Source organism: Quercus lobata, chromosome 4 (assembly GCF_001633185.2).
Source record: "Quercus lobata isolate SW786 chromosome 4, ValleyOak3.0 Primary Assembly, whole genome shotgun sequence".
Lineage (NCBI taxonomy): Eukaryota > Viridiplantae > Streptophyta > Magnoliopsida > Fagales > Fagaceae > Quercus > Quercus lobata.
In genome coordinates this window covers 73,099,980-73,115,786 of record NC_044907.1, presented here as the reverse complement: position 1 = coordinate 73,115,786, position 15,807 = coordinate 73,099,980, and the positions used below count along the sequence as shown (strand labels likewise).

Here is a 15,807-nt window from a genome sequence, read left to right as displayed (position 1 = left end):
TCATTCTTTATTTGGACGGGGTTCAACTCAAAAATTTATAGTATAAGTTATATTAGGTTACCAAAAAAATTTAAACAGATTAAGATTATTACATTGACCAATTAATATACAAATAGTATTAAAATTTTCAAGTATAATTAAGTTTAATATAGTCATGGGTTGAAATTTGATTGGGGAATCTAGTGTCAAGGAGGTAAGGAACTTTATTTTACTTTCTTTTTTTTTTTTGATGGAAAGTATTTTACATATTTTGGTTATAAATCAAACTTGTTTGCTTGACTATATTTCCCTTTTTTTTTAGTTAAACTATTTTGAAAAATAAGAGAAATAAATTAAAGCTTTTTTTTTTTTTGGTTAAAAATAATTAAGGAGAGTGAGAGAAAAAGATGAATGGCTTATAGTTGTACATATGAATGTATATCAAACCCACTAATCCAAGAAAACCAACCCAACCAAACACCTTAGGTTGGTTTTTGTGGGTTGGTGGGTTGGAATTTTATTTGGATACCTAAGTCGAGTCATGTTCAAGTTGATAGTTTTTTCAACTCATTTGACCTAACCTAACCCACTATATATGTAAGTTTATTTTATGACATTTATTTTGATTTTTATTAGTTTGATTGATTTTGGTATTTTGAGAACGAGTTTTGATAAATTTGAAATTTTGGAATATAATTTAAGCATATTATATGAAATGTAATAATTTATAAAAAATGTATTTAAATAATTGATGAAATTCAAACTTTTTACAAGGTTAGGTTTGGTTAGTTTTTACACATGCGATGGGTTGGAGAGAGTTTGGAATTTCTCAACACAAGAAGGTTAGATTGTTTTGAATTGGCCACTCAAACAAAATATTTCGGTATTAATGTGTACTAGTACATTTTGGACATTTTTATTCATGTGCTTCTAAAAAATAAATATAAGAAGCACATAATTCATGACATCTTCTTACTCAATATAAAATTTTATAACATTTAAAAATAATAATAATAAACCTAAGAAAAGCCAAATTATTTTATATAGCCATCTTAAAATTATTCTCAAAATTAAAATAAAAATGTACATAACTAGGGAGAAAAATTATCAAAATGACTTAATTTAAAAAAAAAAAAAAAAAAAGAATTATCTAAGAGCCAATTTCTATTCCAGACCGAAGTAGTGTTCTTGCTCGAAAATGCTAGAATACATTGAAATGCTATGACTAAACCTAGTAAAAATTTTGGTGAAGTATAAATGATTCAAAATTCTAAGTTCTAACTATCCATTAATATTGATAATGCAAGATTCATTGATCCAAAATATATCAAAATGTATGTTTTTTGTTTACAAGATCTTCATTGCAACCCTTTTTTAGTGCTCATCTTCACCGGTGATTGTTCATTAATACATGAAATGGGCTAGCCTTTGAGGGAATTAAGCTTTACTTTCTAAAAGAAATTAGATGAGCTGTCGTTATATTATATTTATACGAATGAATTAAATCTTCCTAGGATTATTAAATGGATTGCCCCACCTGAGCCTTTTATAAAATTAAGGGTAAACTGCGTATTCGGTCCCTATCCTGTACACCAAATTTTAATTTGGCCCTTAACCTTTTAATTGTGTCAATTTGGTCCTTAACATTTCAATACCGTGTCAATTTAGTCCTTACTGTTAATTTTTGAATGAAAATTGATGACACATCTAATGGCCAAAATAAAAAATTAGCTTTCATTAATGTGACAATACAATAAAATTTTATTTTGGCCATTTGACATGTTATCAATTTTCATTCAAGATATAACAATAGGGACTTAATTGACACAACACTGAAAGGTTAGAGACTAAATTGACACAATTAAAAGATTAAAGATAAAATTGAAATATATTGTAAAGGATAGGGACCAAATATGTAGTTTATCCTAAAATTAAATACAAATGACAGTTCTTTAGGTAATCTTGGGTTGGCTAGTGCTGGCGGAATTTTGCGCAATTGTTCAGGCTTATGGTTTTTGGTTTCTGTTTAAACTTGGACTTAGCTTCTAATAATATAGTTGAATTATGGGCTATTCGAAAGGGTCTAATGTTAGTATGGGATTTGGGTTTTAAATTTATTTCCTTAGAGATTAATTCTATTATGGTTATTTCTTAGTTAACTACTGATGGTGATTTATCACCAGATGTTGTCCTGTTAATCTTTGATTGCAGGAACCTTATGGTGCGAGCATAGATCGTCCATGTATTTCACATATACCATGAGGCAAACGGATGTGCGAATGCACTAGCTAAAAGGGGACATCAACAACATAGCATTTTGAAAGTTTATGATACTTACCCATCTTTTGTATATACAACTTTTGTTTGGGATATGAAGCACCTTGGGACAAATAAACTGTGTCCTTTGGAGGTTTTTGAGCCTATTGTTGTATAGACTCTTTTATATATAAATAATACTTTCCCCTTTTATTATCAATAAATAAATAAATAAATAAATCTTCCCAACAAATTTAGGCTAGTATTTTCATTAAAACAAAGAGACAAAAATAAGGTGTAAAAGTGAATTCTAATTAACTCAATTAGTAAAGTCTTTATCATTAAAAGCTAACGTTATAAGTTGGAATTCTTTTAAAAAAATAAAAATAAAAAATCACATAAAGACATACTATAGTAGCACCAAGCATTACATTAGGCTTTACCATCAGCATTACAAATGTAAAAATTATGGTTCAAGCATAGTAGAATGAGGAAATTGGGTTAACTTGGGCCAAACATAAAACAATAAACAAAATAAAACAAATGGGGTATACCTTATAGTTTTTATATTGAAAATCATCAAAATATAGCTAATGTATCATGTTACATTGAAACTGTACAGTATTTTCTTTCACTTAAAACACTTTGAACAATTACTTGGACCTGAGTGAGAAATGATGCATCAGCTTGAGAGCATCAAAATGAATCTTATAACCTTTTTTTTCCAGTTCTTACACAGCTGTTACATGTTTCGTCCACATCGAAATTTTACAACTTGAATTAATAATGTTCCCTCTTTACAAAAAGAAGCTGAAATCTAGTGTTATGTACAACATGATAGCATACAAACGAAGACCAAATCACTACAAGTTTGTGTCCTTGGCACCAATATTCCAGTCAATTGCAAGTAGTGGGATTTATCCAAATTCATACCAGCTAAGCACTGTCAAATCACTGATCGGATAGTATTATGCCCGTTCGAGGTAGAAAACACTTGATTCCTCAAGAAAAAATATTTAGAAACCAATTTTATAGCCACAGGCTTTTCTATTCTTCCATTCCTACTCCTTCAAATGCAGCTGTCATGGAAGCTGATGCCTCTTCTAGCGTCCGCTTCTTCTCAATTGAACTGAAGGCCTCGAGAACATCTCCCACCTCCCAATCATTATAATCTTCCATCCCAATTCCACATTCTAGTCCAGCATTTACCTGGCCAAGAGGACAAGATATTTTGCATTTTAAAAAACAAGGGAAAACAACATCCATGCCAAGCCAACAGCACATTAAGGGCAATCACTCTACTTAAGATGTTTAGCCACAAATAATCTAAAGCCTAACATGCTGAAGATGCAGTAAAGCAAAAGATATCCTCTATTTTAAAAAATAATTAAAAAAATAAAGCGGGTGTCCAAGGCTCTTATAACACCTTACTAATCCCTGGGTGAGTGTAATCCTCATACCACACACATTAGATAACTATGAGGAAGAATCCCTTGGGTTGGCCCTAAGAGGTTGACTAGGAGACTTAAACTCAGGACCTCATGAATCACATGAAGCTGGGTAATCACTAGACCAACTCCTTGGAATTAGCAAAGGATATCTTGAGTTAGAGAAACAAATATGTTTGGATGCCAAAAAGCATGATATGCATCTTATTACAGGCATACATCCTACTCACAAGAACCTCAAGCGAAGTCAACTTACAAATTCATATATGGAACACAGATAGCATCCTGTTAGTAACTAGCAAAGGAAGAAGTCATTATTTATTAATATACTTGACAAATAAGAAGCCTTTGATCTAAGGGTATCTTCCAATTTATTATGCACAAGGACTTTAGCATGTATGTATAAATTATACAAGGGTACATATCAAGTCATTATCAACAATATTATGCATGTGCAAACCTTTTTTCATACCTACAATCAAACGTTCATATCTATTCTATAGGTATGTTTATTTATGCAGGAATGTATGACTATAGGCCTGTAAATATCCCAGAAGTGGAGTTTCTTTCGAGTCCTAAACATTGAAAGACAACTCTCCATCAAATGGTAAATTTAGCATAATTTGGCATGCTTCAAGATCCAATGGAATTGTAAGTTCAGAACACGCATCAAAGACAAGAAGACTGACTATATAATATTAGTTTGCCAAAAGGACAGATATTCTAAAACAATCGGCCTGCCCTTGTATCAAAAGGCAGAATTTGTAAAAATCAAACCTCTTTCACAATTTCCTTAACCCGTCTCAGAGAATCAAGAACACCAACATGAACAACTTTGCCCTTTCGAATCACCCGAATGCCACAACCATTCACCACTTTTCCATCTACTACCATGCAGCCAGCAACGCGACCACTGCCACTGCTAAAAACAGCCCGGACTTCCACTGAGCCAATTGTTACTTGTTCCTATCAACATAAGAGCAACAATTCAACATTAGAATTTCAGTGATAGAAACTTCAGATGTTTATTCAAAGAAAAAGCAGTGCATGCACCATATAGTTAATACGTAAAACTAACATCCCAGGCTTAAAATAAAGACAAGTTACAAATTTCTGTAAGGCATTCTAAAATGTGTACTTCAAAATGGGGTGTGCACAATGCGGAAGGGGGAGGGGGCTGGAGTGACATTGCTAAGAGCATGTCCAGGCAAAGAGAATAACACAAAGTATATGCAAAATCGTACAAGTATATGCAGCACATAAAAATACATGCAAAATAGCAATAAAAACCTAAAAGACCAATAAATTAAAACAAGAATGATTTGCTTCTTATAGGTGCCAAAAATTGACAAGATAAAGGTCAATAATAATGAAGGTAAAAGTGGTATGATAAACAACATGATCTGCAAGGATTTAGCAGAGGATAGGCTACTGATAGGAATAAATACAGGAAAATAATTCAAAAAACCAACCCCAGGCAATTGGAGTAAGGCTATGTTTGGTACTTATATCATACATGTGTCCTGTTACATAGACACTTCATATATATATATATATTTTGGTTAAAAATAGACACTTCATATTACCTTTGTGTTTCGCATGGGGAAAAAAGTAAACAGACTTCAACAACTTATTTGTTTCCAATTAAAAGATTAGAAGGTTCAATGAATTTGAGATCTAGACACAGTACAACTGACATGCACATCAAAATCCATGTAACACAATGCATCTTTGGTTTAAAATTACATGATAATAACTCACCTCAACAGGTTCTAGGAGTCCTTCCATTGCATTCCGCACATCATCAATTAGTTCATAGATAACTCTATACAGTCGAATCTCAACGCCTTTATTTTCAGCATAGCTTTTCACAGATCCCGAAGCTTTGGTATTAAATCCCAATATAATGGCGTTGCTGGCAAATGCAAGATCAACATCACTGTTGCTTACATCTCCTGTTGTTTGCAAGAGAAATTTCAAAGTGACATTATCTTGTGGCAGCACCTGTAGAGCTTGTCTGACAGCTTCAATGGATCCCTAATCATGATGAAAATCAAGTTTAGTGGCAGGTTCAAAAGGCTATGAAATATATTGTATAGATACTCTTTCAGCACAAACACAAAAGATGCTTGCAAGTATATGTGTGCAAGCACCATATATTAGTGTTAATCATAATTGATCATGCAACAAATGCATTGATGCATAAAAAGATTTCAGATTTGCATTCAAAAGTGATAAACTGAATACTAAACAATCATTAAAATTAAATTATATGTTTATTCCTCTTTCAATTTTCCACTAATATCGATGGTTTATAAATTAAAAAAATGGGCAGATTAGGATCAATCAAGTTCTCAAGAAGCGGAAACAAGTGCAATGTCCCCATGCAACTTCAAGTTAAAGGCATAAGAGAGGATGCAGAAACAACGTTTTTGGGTGTATAACTAAAATTTTCCATATGTTATCATCCAATTTGCAAGTGTATCTTAGAGATAGATTTTATGAGACATTACTTAGGTACTTCTACTTTCACTTAACTACCTAATGTCCAACTTTTAGAACATTAAAGAACATGATGAAATAATTGTAAATCTTATTCAGAAGTGTAGAAAATGAACAAATTAAATGGTATAAACAAACCAAACAACCAATCCAACCAAAGATTTTCAAGTCTTGATTGTTTTTGCAGCCAACTCTATCCTGTGCTTTATAGGTCTACAATCCAAGTAATCCTATCCAATAACCAAACAAATATTTCATGCCAATCAATTATACCATGGACAATTAACCTATTATATGTCCAGTCCTTTCTAGTCGAGCCATTTATGAAGAGAGAATAGTGTATTAGAATATGTCATTTCCAAAACATTATATACTCCTTCCGTCCCTCAACATTTACAAGGTTTAATATGGCACTTTTATCAACAAAGAAAAAGAAAAAAATATGGTGGTCTTCCTAAAATGCCATTTACTTTATGACATAATTGTCCTACAAACTAGTTTGAAAACAACCTCCTCCAACCCACTACATGTCAATTCAAGTAATCATCCATGTGTACTTTTAATCACTTGACAATTTTAATTGTCATGTGACTAGTTTAAATCACTTAATGAGTCATGTGATTAAAATGCAAATGGATGGTCATCTAAGCACCACATAATAGGTTGGAACAGTTGATCAAAAAAAAAAAAAAAAAGGTTGGAATAGATTCTTCCTCCAAACTAGTTTGAAGAAAAACATTTTCCTTTACGTTATATTGGAGGTGTCAAGACTTTTGATAGAGCTCGTCTACTTTTTGAGAAAAGGTAAGGGTAATATAAAGAATTGAACTTGCAATTATAAATTTTTTTAATATTTGGAGACCTTCAAAGGAAAACACATACATGGTAAGTTGATTACTTATCAAAAATGGGGAAAAAATAATACTACAAGATTTTATACATTTGTCACAGTAAATTCTATCTTATATAAAGACATAAAATGCTCAAATTATTTGTGCTTTAGCTCTCCTTTTAACCATCATTGACGAACAAAGAATTTTGGTTTCCAGTTTATTTGCAGCTCTCTGTATTTTCAGTTGTTAATCATATCCCCATTCATCCATGCACTATTATAAATGTCCAAAGGCTTTCCAAGAAATTAACATATGATGTTGAGAATTTGAGTATGATAATTGCACACTGCTACACACAAACTATTTGTAGGTTCATTGAAAATCCATTACGATGTGGAGATCATTTTGGGGACATACAACCAGCATCATAAAATTTCAATGCGCAAAATGGTCAAGGAAGCTTCTGAAATTTATAAATTGATGTTCTTTTAATATTCTGCTGACTGTGACATGATCAATTAGTAAACACAAAAATTAGAGTTAATCTATATAATCTTACTCAAGAAAGTCTTATATTGTATTAATTATATGATATTATATTTTGTGTGTGTGTGTTATATATATTATTCAAACTTGCAACATGAACAACCTAGGATTTCAGAAGATAAAGAACAACACACAAAGCTTACTCAACTTTCTTTAATTTCTAGATAAATAAGTATGCATACCTGAACATCAACCTTCATGATGATATTCAGCTGGTGCAAGTCTAATCCAGACTGCTTTCCAGCTGAAACAGCAGAAGCCAAGGAAGAAAGAGTAATCTTCCCATCTCCAGCCTTAGCTGATATACGTTCATCTCTTAATGCCTCAGCACGTGACTCAGCCCTTTCACGTGCAATATCAAGGGAGCCAACAACCTCAAATTCATCACCAGCAATTGGAACATTATTTAACCCGATCACCTGCATATGTATGGAGAAGTAAAATTTAGAAAAACATTGCACCAAAAGTCAGACAACATAGTGTAGGCATCATTTGAGAAAAAAGAATGCTGAGGAGCTAAAATCACAACCCCACCAATCACAAGAAATAAGAAGCTTAAACTGATTTTCAACTAAACACTTTACAAAATATCTCTAAAACTACTTGCATAAAGAACCAATTTGATTTTGCTTGTATTTGTTTCCAATGGTTAGAATAATGGTTAAATGATCAAATTCACCATTTTCTAATAGTTTAAGCTTTTGGGAGAAGTAGTAATTCTTGAGTTTGAACTTTGTTTCCACTCTACATCCCACTTAAAGAATTAAAAATCCCACTTGTTGGCCGCACTTATTAAAAGGGAGTATAGACCCACACAAGAGGGGTAGTGTTAGAATAATGGTAAATGTAAAGCTTTTGAGACAAACAATTATAAAACAACATATACCTTTATGAATGAGTGCAACTGATACCAAAAAAATGCTCAAATGGAATAAATTTGAATGTCAAAGATACCAAAAAATTATCTTTTGCATTAATGCTTTTAACAGCACATGATCTCAATCTAATTGTAAGTAAACTCTGTCTTGCCTCAATGTGGTTTGAATACACGTTTAGGAATATATTGTTAATTTTCAGAGATCAATCTCAATATCTCATTCGATATTTATTCTAAAGATAATGTCTCCCTTTCTTAATGAATGCTTAGTACTCAAAGCACTTTAAAGCAATAACATAATGTTCTTCCTATTACACTTTTTTAAAAAAAAAAAATATTATATATATATATATATTTCCCTTAAGAAATAAAATAATTCTTCATTTTTCCCCTCTTTGTTACTTCAGCTTTATTCTTTCTACTTTACTTTTCGAACCCTAAACAATTAGCTAATAAAGAAAAAAGCATGAAGGATCCCTTAAAAGGGTCTATAAACTTTTTTCTTTTGCTAAGTGATGAAGGAAATGAGTGGATGAATAGGTACTAATCCCAAGTGCACCTCAAAAGTAGTGAATAAGGATGTGTGCTTATAAGCATCTAACTCAAATAGTACTTCCTCCTTCCACAATAGTCAGATGGAGAATGAGATTGATGGTTCAAGGCCCACTGAGTACATACATAACTTAGCATCAAAATATTTTACTTTAAATGCAATATTGGAAATAGAAATATTGATTTCTATGGCTTGACTTTGCAAGATGAAGTTTTAATTTTATTACTATATGCTTATTATTTTATTTATTAAAAATAACAATAATAATAATAATGTGTCCTAACATTTACCTTTTTGGGGGCCATCCAGAACATTTCATAAAGTTTTTAATTTATTACATTATGTTTTTCTTTTTCTTTTTTAAACATGAATAATGGATCACATTTACCTTTTTTTTTGGGGGGGGGGGGTGTGGGGCATTAGAACATTTGATATTTTTGAAGGGCTCAACATTTTTTTCATAAAAAAGTCACAGGCGCCAATTAAGGACAGAAAAATTTATGCTTTGCATTGGGTTGGGGGGGATGAGGGGGGTTCATGACACATTAATAAATACAAATAAAGGGGAAATAAACCTGCACAGGTCTAGAGGGTCCAGCTTCCTTCACACGATTTCCACCATCATCAAATAAAGCCCGCACCTGACCATCAGCATAGAAAAACATCCTTTAAAGATGGGGTGATGTGAATAATGCAAAAACAACCAAACTAAATAGCTAAGCATGTCAAACTTAATCATTTGGTTACATAAGCACTGAATTATATCTTAAAGAAAGTTTTTGGATTTCAAACTGCCATGTACCAACCTTTCCAAAGGCTTCTCCACAAACTACTATATCCCCTGTTTTAAGAGTCCCATTCTGCACAATAAATGTAGCTAGTGGTCCTTTAGATTTATGAAGACCTGCCTCAATGACTGTGCCCTTTCCACTTCTATCAGGATTAGCCTTCAACTCTTGTAACTGAAAGACACATGCACATTGTTAGGATATACAAGAGAAAGATGTCAGAAAAACAAGACAACTATCTGAGAATATTTTATCATAGGCCAAAGGTACAACTCCAAGAGCCTTCCATCTACATATTCTACCACTAGTTTAGTTGACACATTAATATGTGAAATTTTGAACATATAAAAAGAAGAGCTTCATTCTTGGAAACATTTCAGCAAGGTAATCCTACAGCATATTTTAAATCTTACTGTGTTTTTTGGCTTTTCTGCAAATATCTAAAGTTACATAATGTGTGGGTGAAAGTTTTGTACCTTTATGCCTAAATGTTTTAATGGTAGAGGTGTTGTACTTTTCATGATTTATGAACTTATTTAAAACATTGCCAAGGACAAATTGAATCATTACAAGCTCTGTCGTTCCTGGGCAAAAGACTAGCCCATGAATATGTTTACTCAATCCCCCCCAAATAAATAAATAAAGAGATAAAAATGCAAATAACTGTAAATGATGAAAAAATGAAGAAAAATGAAAGGAATAAATAAATCTCTCTTACAAGCTTTGATTACCATTGCTAGTAAAAGGTAAGATTTTCCTTCTTACTTGATTTTTTTCTTTAAAAAAAAAAAAGTTGAAGGTTTCTATAACCTCTTGTAATAAGAATATCAAAGGCAACAAGTTTGCATTTCAATAACTTCTAACTCACCTCTGCAACAAGCATCACCGTTTCCATAAGATCATCAATATTCTCCCCTTTAAGAGCACTAACCTGTTAAAAAGAAATTGAAAAATGAATCAGAAAATGTATAAAGCACCAATGTCAGATGTTGTTACAACTCCTGAGCTTCAGATAACAACCTGAACCATTGGTGTATCACCACCCCAGTCTTCAGGCATTAGGCCAATTGTAGAAAGCTCTTGCATTACTCGTTCTGGATTAGCTCCATCTTTATCTATCTGGTGCAATGAAAGAAATATGATTGAGAATCAGAAAGTCCTGAAGCCATGACCATGCAAAGCAATAAGGATTGCCAACTGTTTTTCCATGTTATCATATTTTATCCCAAAAAGAAAAAAGAAAATCATGCCATTATAATTCACATGCCTTATTTATAGCAATAACTATGGGTACTCCAGCGGCTTTTGCATGAGCTATGGCCTCATTTGTTTGAGGACGGATTCCATCATCAGCAGCCACTACAATAATAGCAATGTCTGTCACCCTTGCTCCACGAGCCCTCATTGCTCCAAATGCCTACATGAGTGGATATAATAGATATCATCTAAAGCAAGACTGTACAAGCAAGTTACAGTTCATTAAAATGTAAATAATGTTTATAGAACCCTGAATATGATCCATGAGGATATCCTTTGGGCCGGCCGGGGGGTGGGGGGGTTGGTGTGGAAGAAAAAGTCATTAACACGTTTTTTGAGTAACATTTGTACCTCATGTCCAGGAGTGTCAAGGAAAACACATGGCTGCACCTTGCCATCTATAGGAACTAACACCTCATATGCACCAATTCCTTGTGTAATCCCACCTGCTTCTGAGGCAGCTACCTGCAAATATCTAGCAATCAAGCTTAAATTGAACAATATGTATGACAAGCCACCACCAATAGCACAAAACTCCAATAACATACAAATATCATATAAAATCAAACATGACAAGTAGGGGTTTCTCTAAAATTATCGGGTTTAACCAAACCATAAAAAAGAAAATTAGTATTAAAAAAAAATTACCAAAAATAACAGAGCCATAACATCTTATACTGCAAAGAAACTGAAAGGAGCATCAAGATGATTAAGCTTCCATATGTACCTTGCTCTTTCGAATATAATCCAAAAGGGTTGTCTGCCAAGCGGGTAGCAATAAAAAAATATTAGCAACCATATCGAAATTTAAGGCAAAAGCAAGAGAAATTAACAGGAAATGGATGCAGAAGGTCCAAACGAAAAACAGGAATGCAAATTGCTAACACTTACCTTCCCATGATCCACGTGACCCATTATAGTAATGACAGGAGGCCGGTCTTGTAGTTTGTCCAGGTCTTCTTCATCAAAAATTTCCTTCTTTCTTGCCATTTCTTCCACTTTGATGGAGTCAACATCTAGGACTTCCACTTCATGCTCTCTACAAATCATTTTCACAATATCTTTGTCTAGTTTTTGCACCCCATCAGGCTTAATCCCTTTTGAGTATAAATACCCGAGAATTTCACCTTCACCAATAGTCAAGTTGTAGGCTAACTCCTCTATCAACATACCTTCTTCAGCAACCTCAAGAATTTCTACTTTGACAGGAGCTGCATCTTTGGCAGCCTGAAGTTTGGCCGCCTTCCTACTTGCTTTAGTCCATTTCCTACCCTTCCTTGCAGCACCAGGGATAGAGACATTAAGTTCTGAAGTGTCCTCATCTGTGTCAACATCTTTAAACATTCGTCTCCGTGATCCACCAGCTGGAGCATTTTTCTTACGATAGTCATCTTTGAACTTTCCGGGTGGGGGGCCTTTTCCTGGTTTTGCTGGGGCTAAAACAGCTTGAGCAATCAGAGGATCAACCGCTGGTTTCTTGGAAGCAAATTTGTCAATCAAAATTGGCTTGCGTTCTGTAGTTTTCAAGCCAGAGTCAGTTTCAACAATAACCGACGACTTTGGAACTGCCCCAACATCCTTCAAAACAACAGGTTTCTTTATTACAGGCTTAGGAGCTACAGAAGGCTTTGCTTGTAATTTTGGTTGTGGTCTCAAAGGTGGCTGAGGGGGCCTTGGAGAAGGAGGGGCTTGAGACTCTACCTTTCCCCGTGCCTCCTTTTTAGTCTCCTCTTTCACAATTGTCTTATTGGTATTACCATTCTTACCCTTTACCTCCTTTTGTACAGTAGCGACATTGTCCCCTTTCCTCCACACACTCTTCAAAGTTTTAGAATTCTGAGTTGCTCCCGTCGATGCACTATTTGTGTTAGATGGTATGGATTTATTTACAACCCTACTCTCACTCCTACTCCCCGGCTTACTCACCCTCGAAGTTTCTAACTTCTCTGCCTTCTCCAATACCTCTCCAAGTGATTCGATCACCTTATTCCTCTCCTCAACAACCCCCAACTTTTCATCACCATCACCAGAAACCCCATTGATTCTTGATGGTTCCCAAGTAGACCCCGACGACGTCAAAACTGGCTTAGGAGTCGGCTTACGTAGAAAACCAACATCACTATCATCACTTTTACCTCCTCTATAGGTGTTACTTTGTTCAGAAACCAAGTCAGTAGCTGCTGTGGCAGAATATTTACACACAGATAATGACACACAATGCCACCTCTTCTTCTTAACCCAGTTCCCTTTTGACAAACAACCTCTCCTCACCAATGAGTAGTGTGACCTTTCAGAAGCCAAACTTCCAAAACTGGCCGTAGAAGCCAGAGAAACCATTGTTCCTTGCATACTTCCTACTATTATTAACATGGGGGTCTATAAAAAATAGTCCCCAACAACAACCTGAATTCAATCCTTTCTAATTCCTTATATCATATCCTCCACCCTCTACAAATCCCAGGTGGTCAATTAGCTGAAAAGTTGGTATTTTCAGTTCAGAAACAAATAGAACAAACAAAACTCAAGCTACCCAGAAATGAAATTGCCCCAAACAAACTATATATTTAAATATAAATGATGACACCCAATAATTTGAAAAAGAAAGAAAAAAAAACAGTCTTAGTATCTTACCTCTCCTAGAAAGTTGTGATTTTTTTGGTGAGAGTTGATGCAAGACCGTTCTGGGAATCCTATGGCTTTAGATACAATGTTGTCTGTGTGAAGAAAGGCAAGTGAGGACTGAAATTTGGGTACATGTGGATATGAAGAGTGAAGGGGATAATATTATGGTGTGGGAAAGAAGAAGCTAAATTTGGTTGAGAGGGAATATATGTGAAAATCTGTGTGGCTGCTTCTCTGCCTATCAATGTGTAATGTCATGCGATGATAAGGCTGGGCCTTGTTTTGTTTCTATGGTCCATGCCTTTGCGGTTTTTCTTTTTTCTCTTTTTTTTTTTTCTACCTGTAATATAAGGGTTATTGACGTAACCAGTTTTCCACCACTAGATCAGGTTGATTGATTACAGCCATTGATCTAAGGGAACTAGCAACAGTCCACCTCAACAGTCAAACTCGTGCATTTTTTTTTTTTTTTCTCTCTAATTTATTTATTAAAAAAAAATTGACCTTTTTGTTGTTGTTGTTTGAGTAGGTGGTGGAACATAGATGTTTGTTTTGCAGTCTTATGTTATCTCTTCGGTGCCTGCCGCTGATTTGGGATGGGAATTGGATTTGGGGATAAATGCCAATTCCAAGTAAGAAGTCCATAATAAATGTGAGAAAAAGAAACATTATATCACAATACGTAATAATTACCTGCGAAAATAGAGAATTAGCTAAATGTTTATACTTTAAAGGTCTGTTTGAAATTCGCTTATTTTGTTGAAATTGAAAACTTTTTACTGAAAGTATTGTAGATAAAGATAAAAATTAGCTGAAATAGTACAGTGAAACTCATGAATAGTACCAAAAAGTACAGTAAGATTCATAAATAATAAAAAAAATAAACTAAATAATAAAATAAGCTGACTTTTTAATTTAGAACCAAACACACACTAAAAGTAAACTTGTGTTGGTTTGGTGTGGTTAAATATTTTTATAGATACCATTGTATTTTAATTTATTGTGTCGCTTCTTAAAAAGGAAATTATTGTGTCGGAACCTAACGTATCATCAGTACAAACCAAAAAAAAAAACCAGGGATTGTGTGTACAATGAAAATAAGGATGGTGTGTTGGATGTGTTTAGGCCCAAAAAGGTAGTTGGGTAGTTGTGGCCCAATGGTACTCAAATAGATTTGGGCCAGCCAAGCCGAGTATTGAAGAAAGCTCCAACGTTTATGCGGGCTTTGAGTGCCAAGGAGCAACGTTGGCAGAGTAACAGCCATTCAGTTTAGGAGTTAGGACCACTAATTGCATTGGCATTGCAAGTTGCAGCAAACTCAATACCAAGGGCACTGCAAAGTGCCATTTATCTCACCAAAGAGAAGTATCATCCCCATTTCCAATCCAGTGCTTAAGAAAAGGCCTAGTTGTATCCTTAAAGTTTAAATCCCAGAAATTTCTTTCAGCACTAAGAGTATTGAAAAGGTTAAGGAGACAATCCTGAAGCTAATTGCTTTTTTTTTTTTTTTAATAAGGAAGAAGAGAATATTATTAATAAAAGAATAGCAAGAGAAACACAGAGAGTTCACGGTAGTGAACAAAGGAAAAAGGAACAAAAAGACAGAAGCAGTCCCTAATCTATTCTAATAGATGAAAGAAAATACAAAAGGGTAGAACAATCCGTGAAACCCCAACATCGAGACCAATTAAAGAGGGTCTGCTGGCAAAACTCTAACAACTGAACCACAGTTTTCCCCTCATCCTCAAAAGACTGTCGATTCCGTTCAGTCCAAATAATCCACATTAAACAGCCTGGAACCAAATCCCAAATATCAGAGCTATGCTTCCCAATCCAATGATACCAACTAAATAATAAGTCCACAACTGAACCTAGCATGACCCAATCAATCACAAACAACCGAAGCATATACATCCATAAAGAATGAGCTATCGGATAAAAAAATAACAGGTGATCCGCAGATTCCGCATTGCAACAACACAAACAACAACGATTTGCCAAAGGGCGACCTTGAAACATAAGATTATCCAAAGTAAGAATCTGACCATGGGCAGCTATCCACATAAAAAAAGCCACCCTTTTAGGAACCTTAACTTTCCAAATTCCTTTCCAAGGGAAAGTGGAAGGAGCTGCATTTCGAATCTTA

The 15,807-nt window shown here is 34.1% G+C and overlaps 1 protein-coding gene across 1 annotated transcript; it reads right to left on the bottom strand.

Annotated features, from left to right (window-relative positions):
* Positions 1-2,892: 2,892 nt before the first annotated feature.
* On the bottom strand, positions 2,893-13,927 carry LOC115987809 (translation initiation factor IF-2, chloroplastic). The gene is made up of 13 exons (XM_031111420.1): positions 13,671-13,927; positions 11,931-13,512; positions 11,767-11,799; positions 11,391-11,504; positions 11,050-11,199; positions 10,803-10,901; positions 10,651-10,713; positions 9,801-9,956; positions 9,570-9,635; positions 7,747-7,983; positions 5,445-5,720; positions 4,461-4,649; positions 2,893-3,444 (listed from the first exon to the last, which is right to left on the bottom strand). Exons 2-13 carry the CDS (start codon positions 13,407-13,409, stop codon positions 3,283-3,285), a joined length of 3,024 nt encoding a protein of 1,007 aa, XP_030967280.1. The 5' UTR covers positions 13,410-13,512; positions 13,671-13,927; the 3' UTR covers positions 2,893-3,282.
* Positions 13,928-15,807: the final 1,880 nt, after the last annotated feature.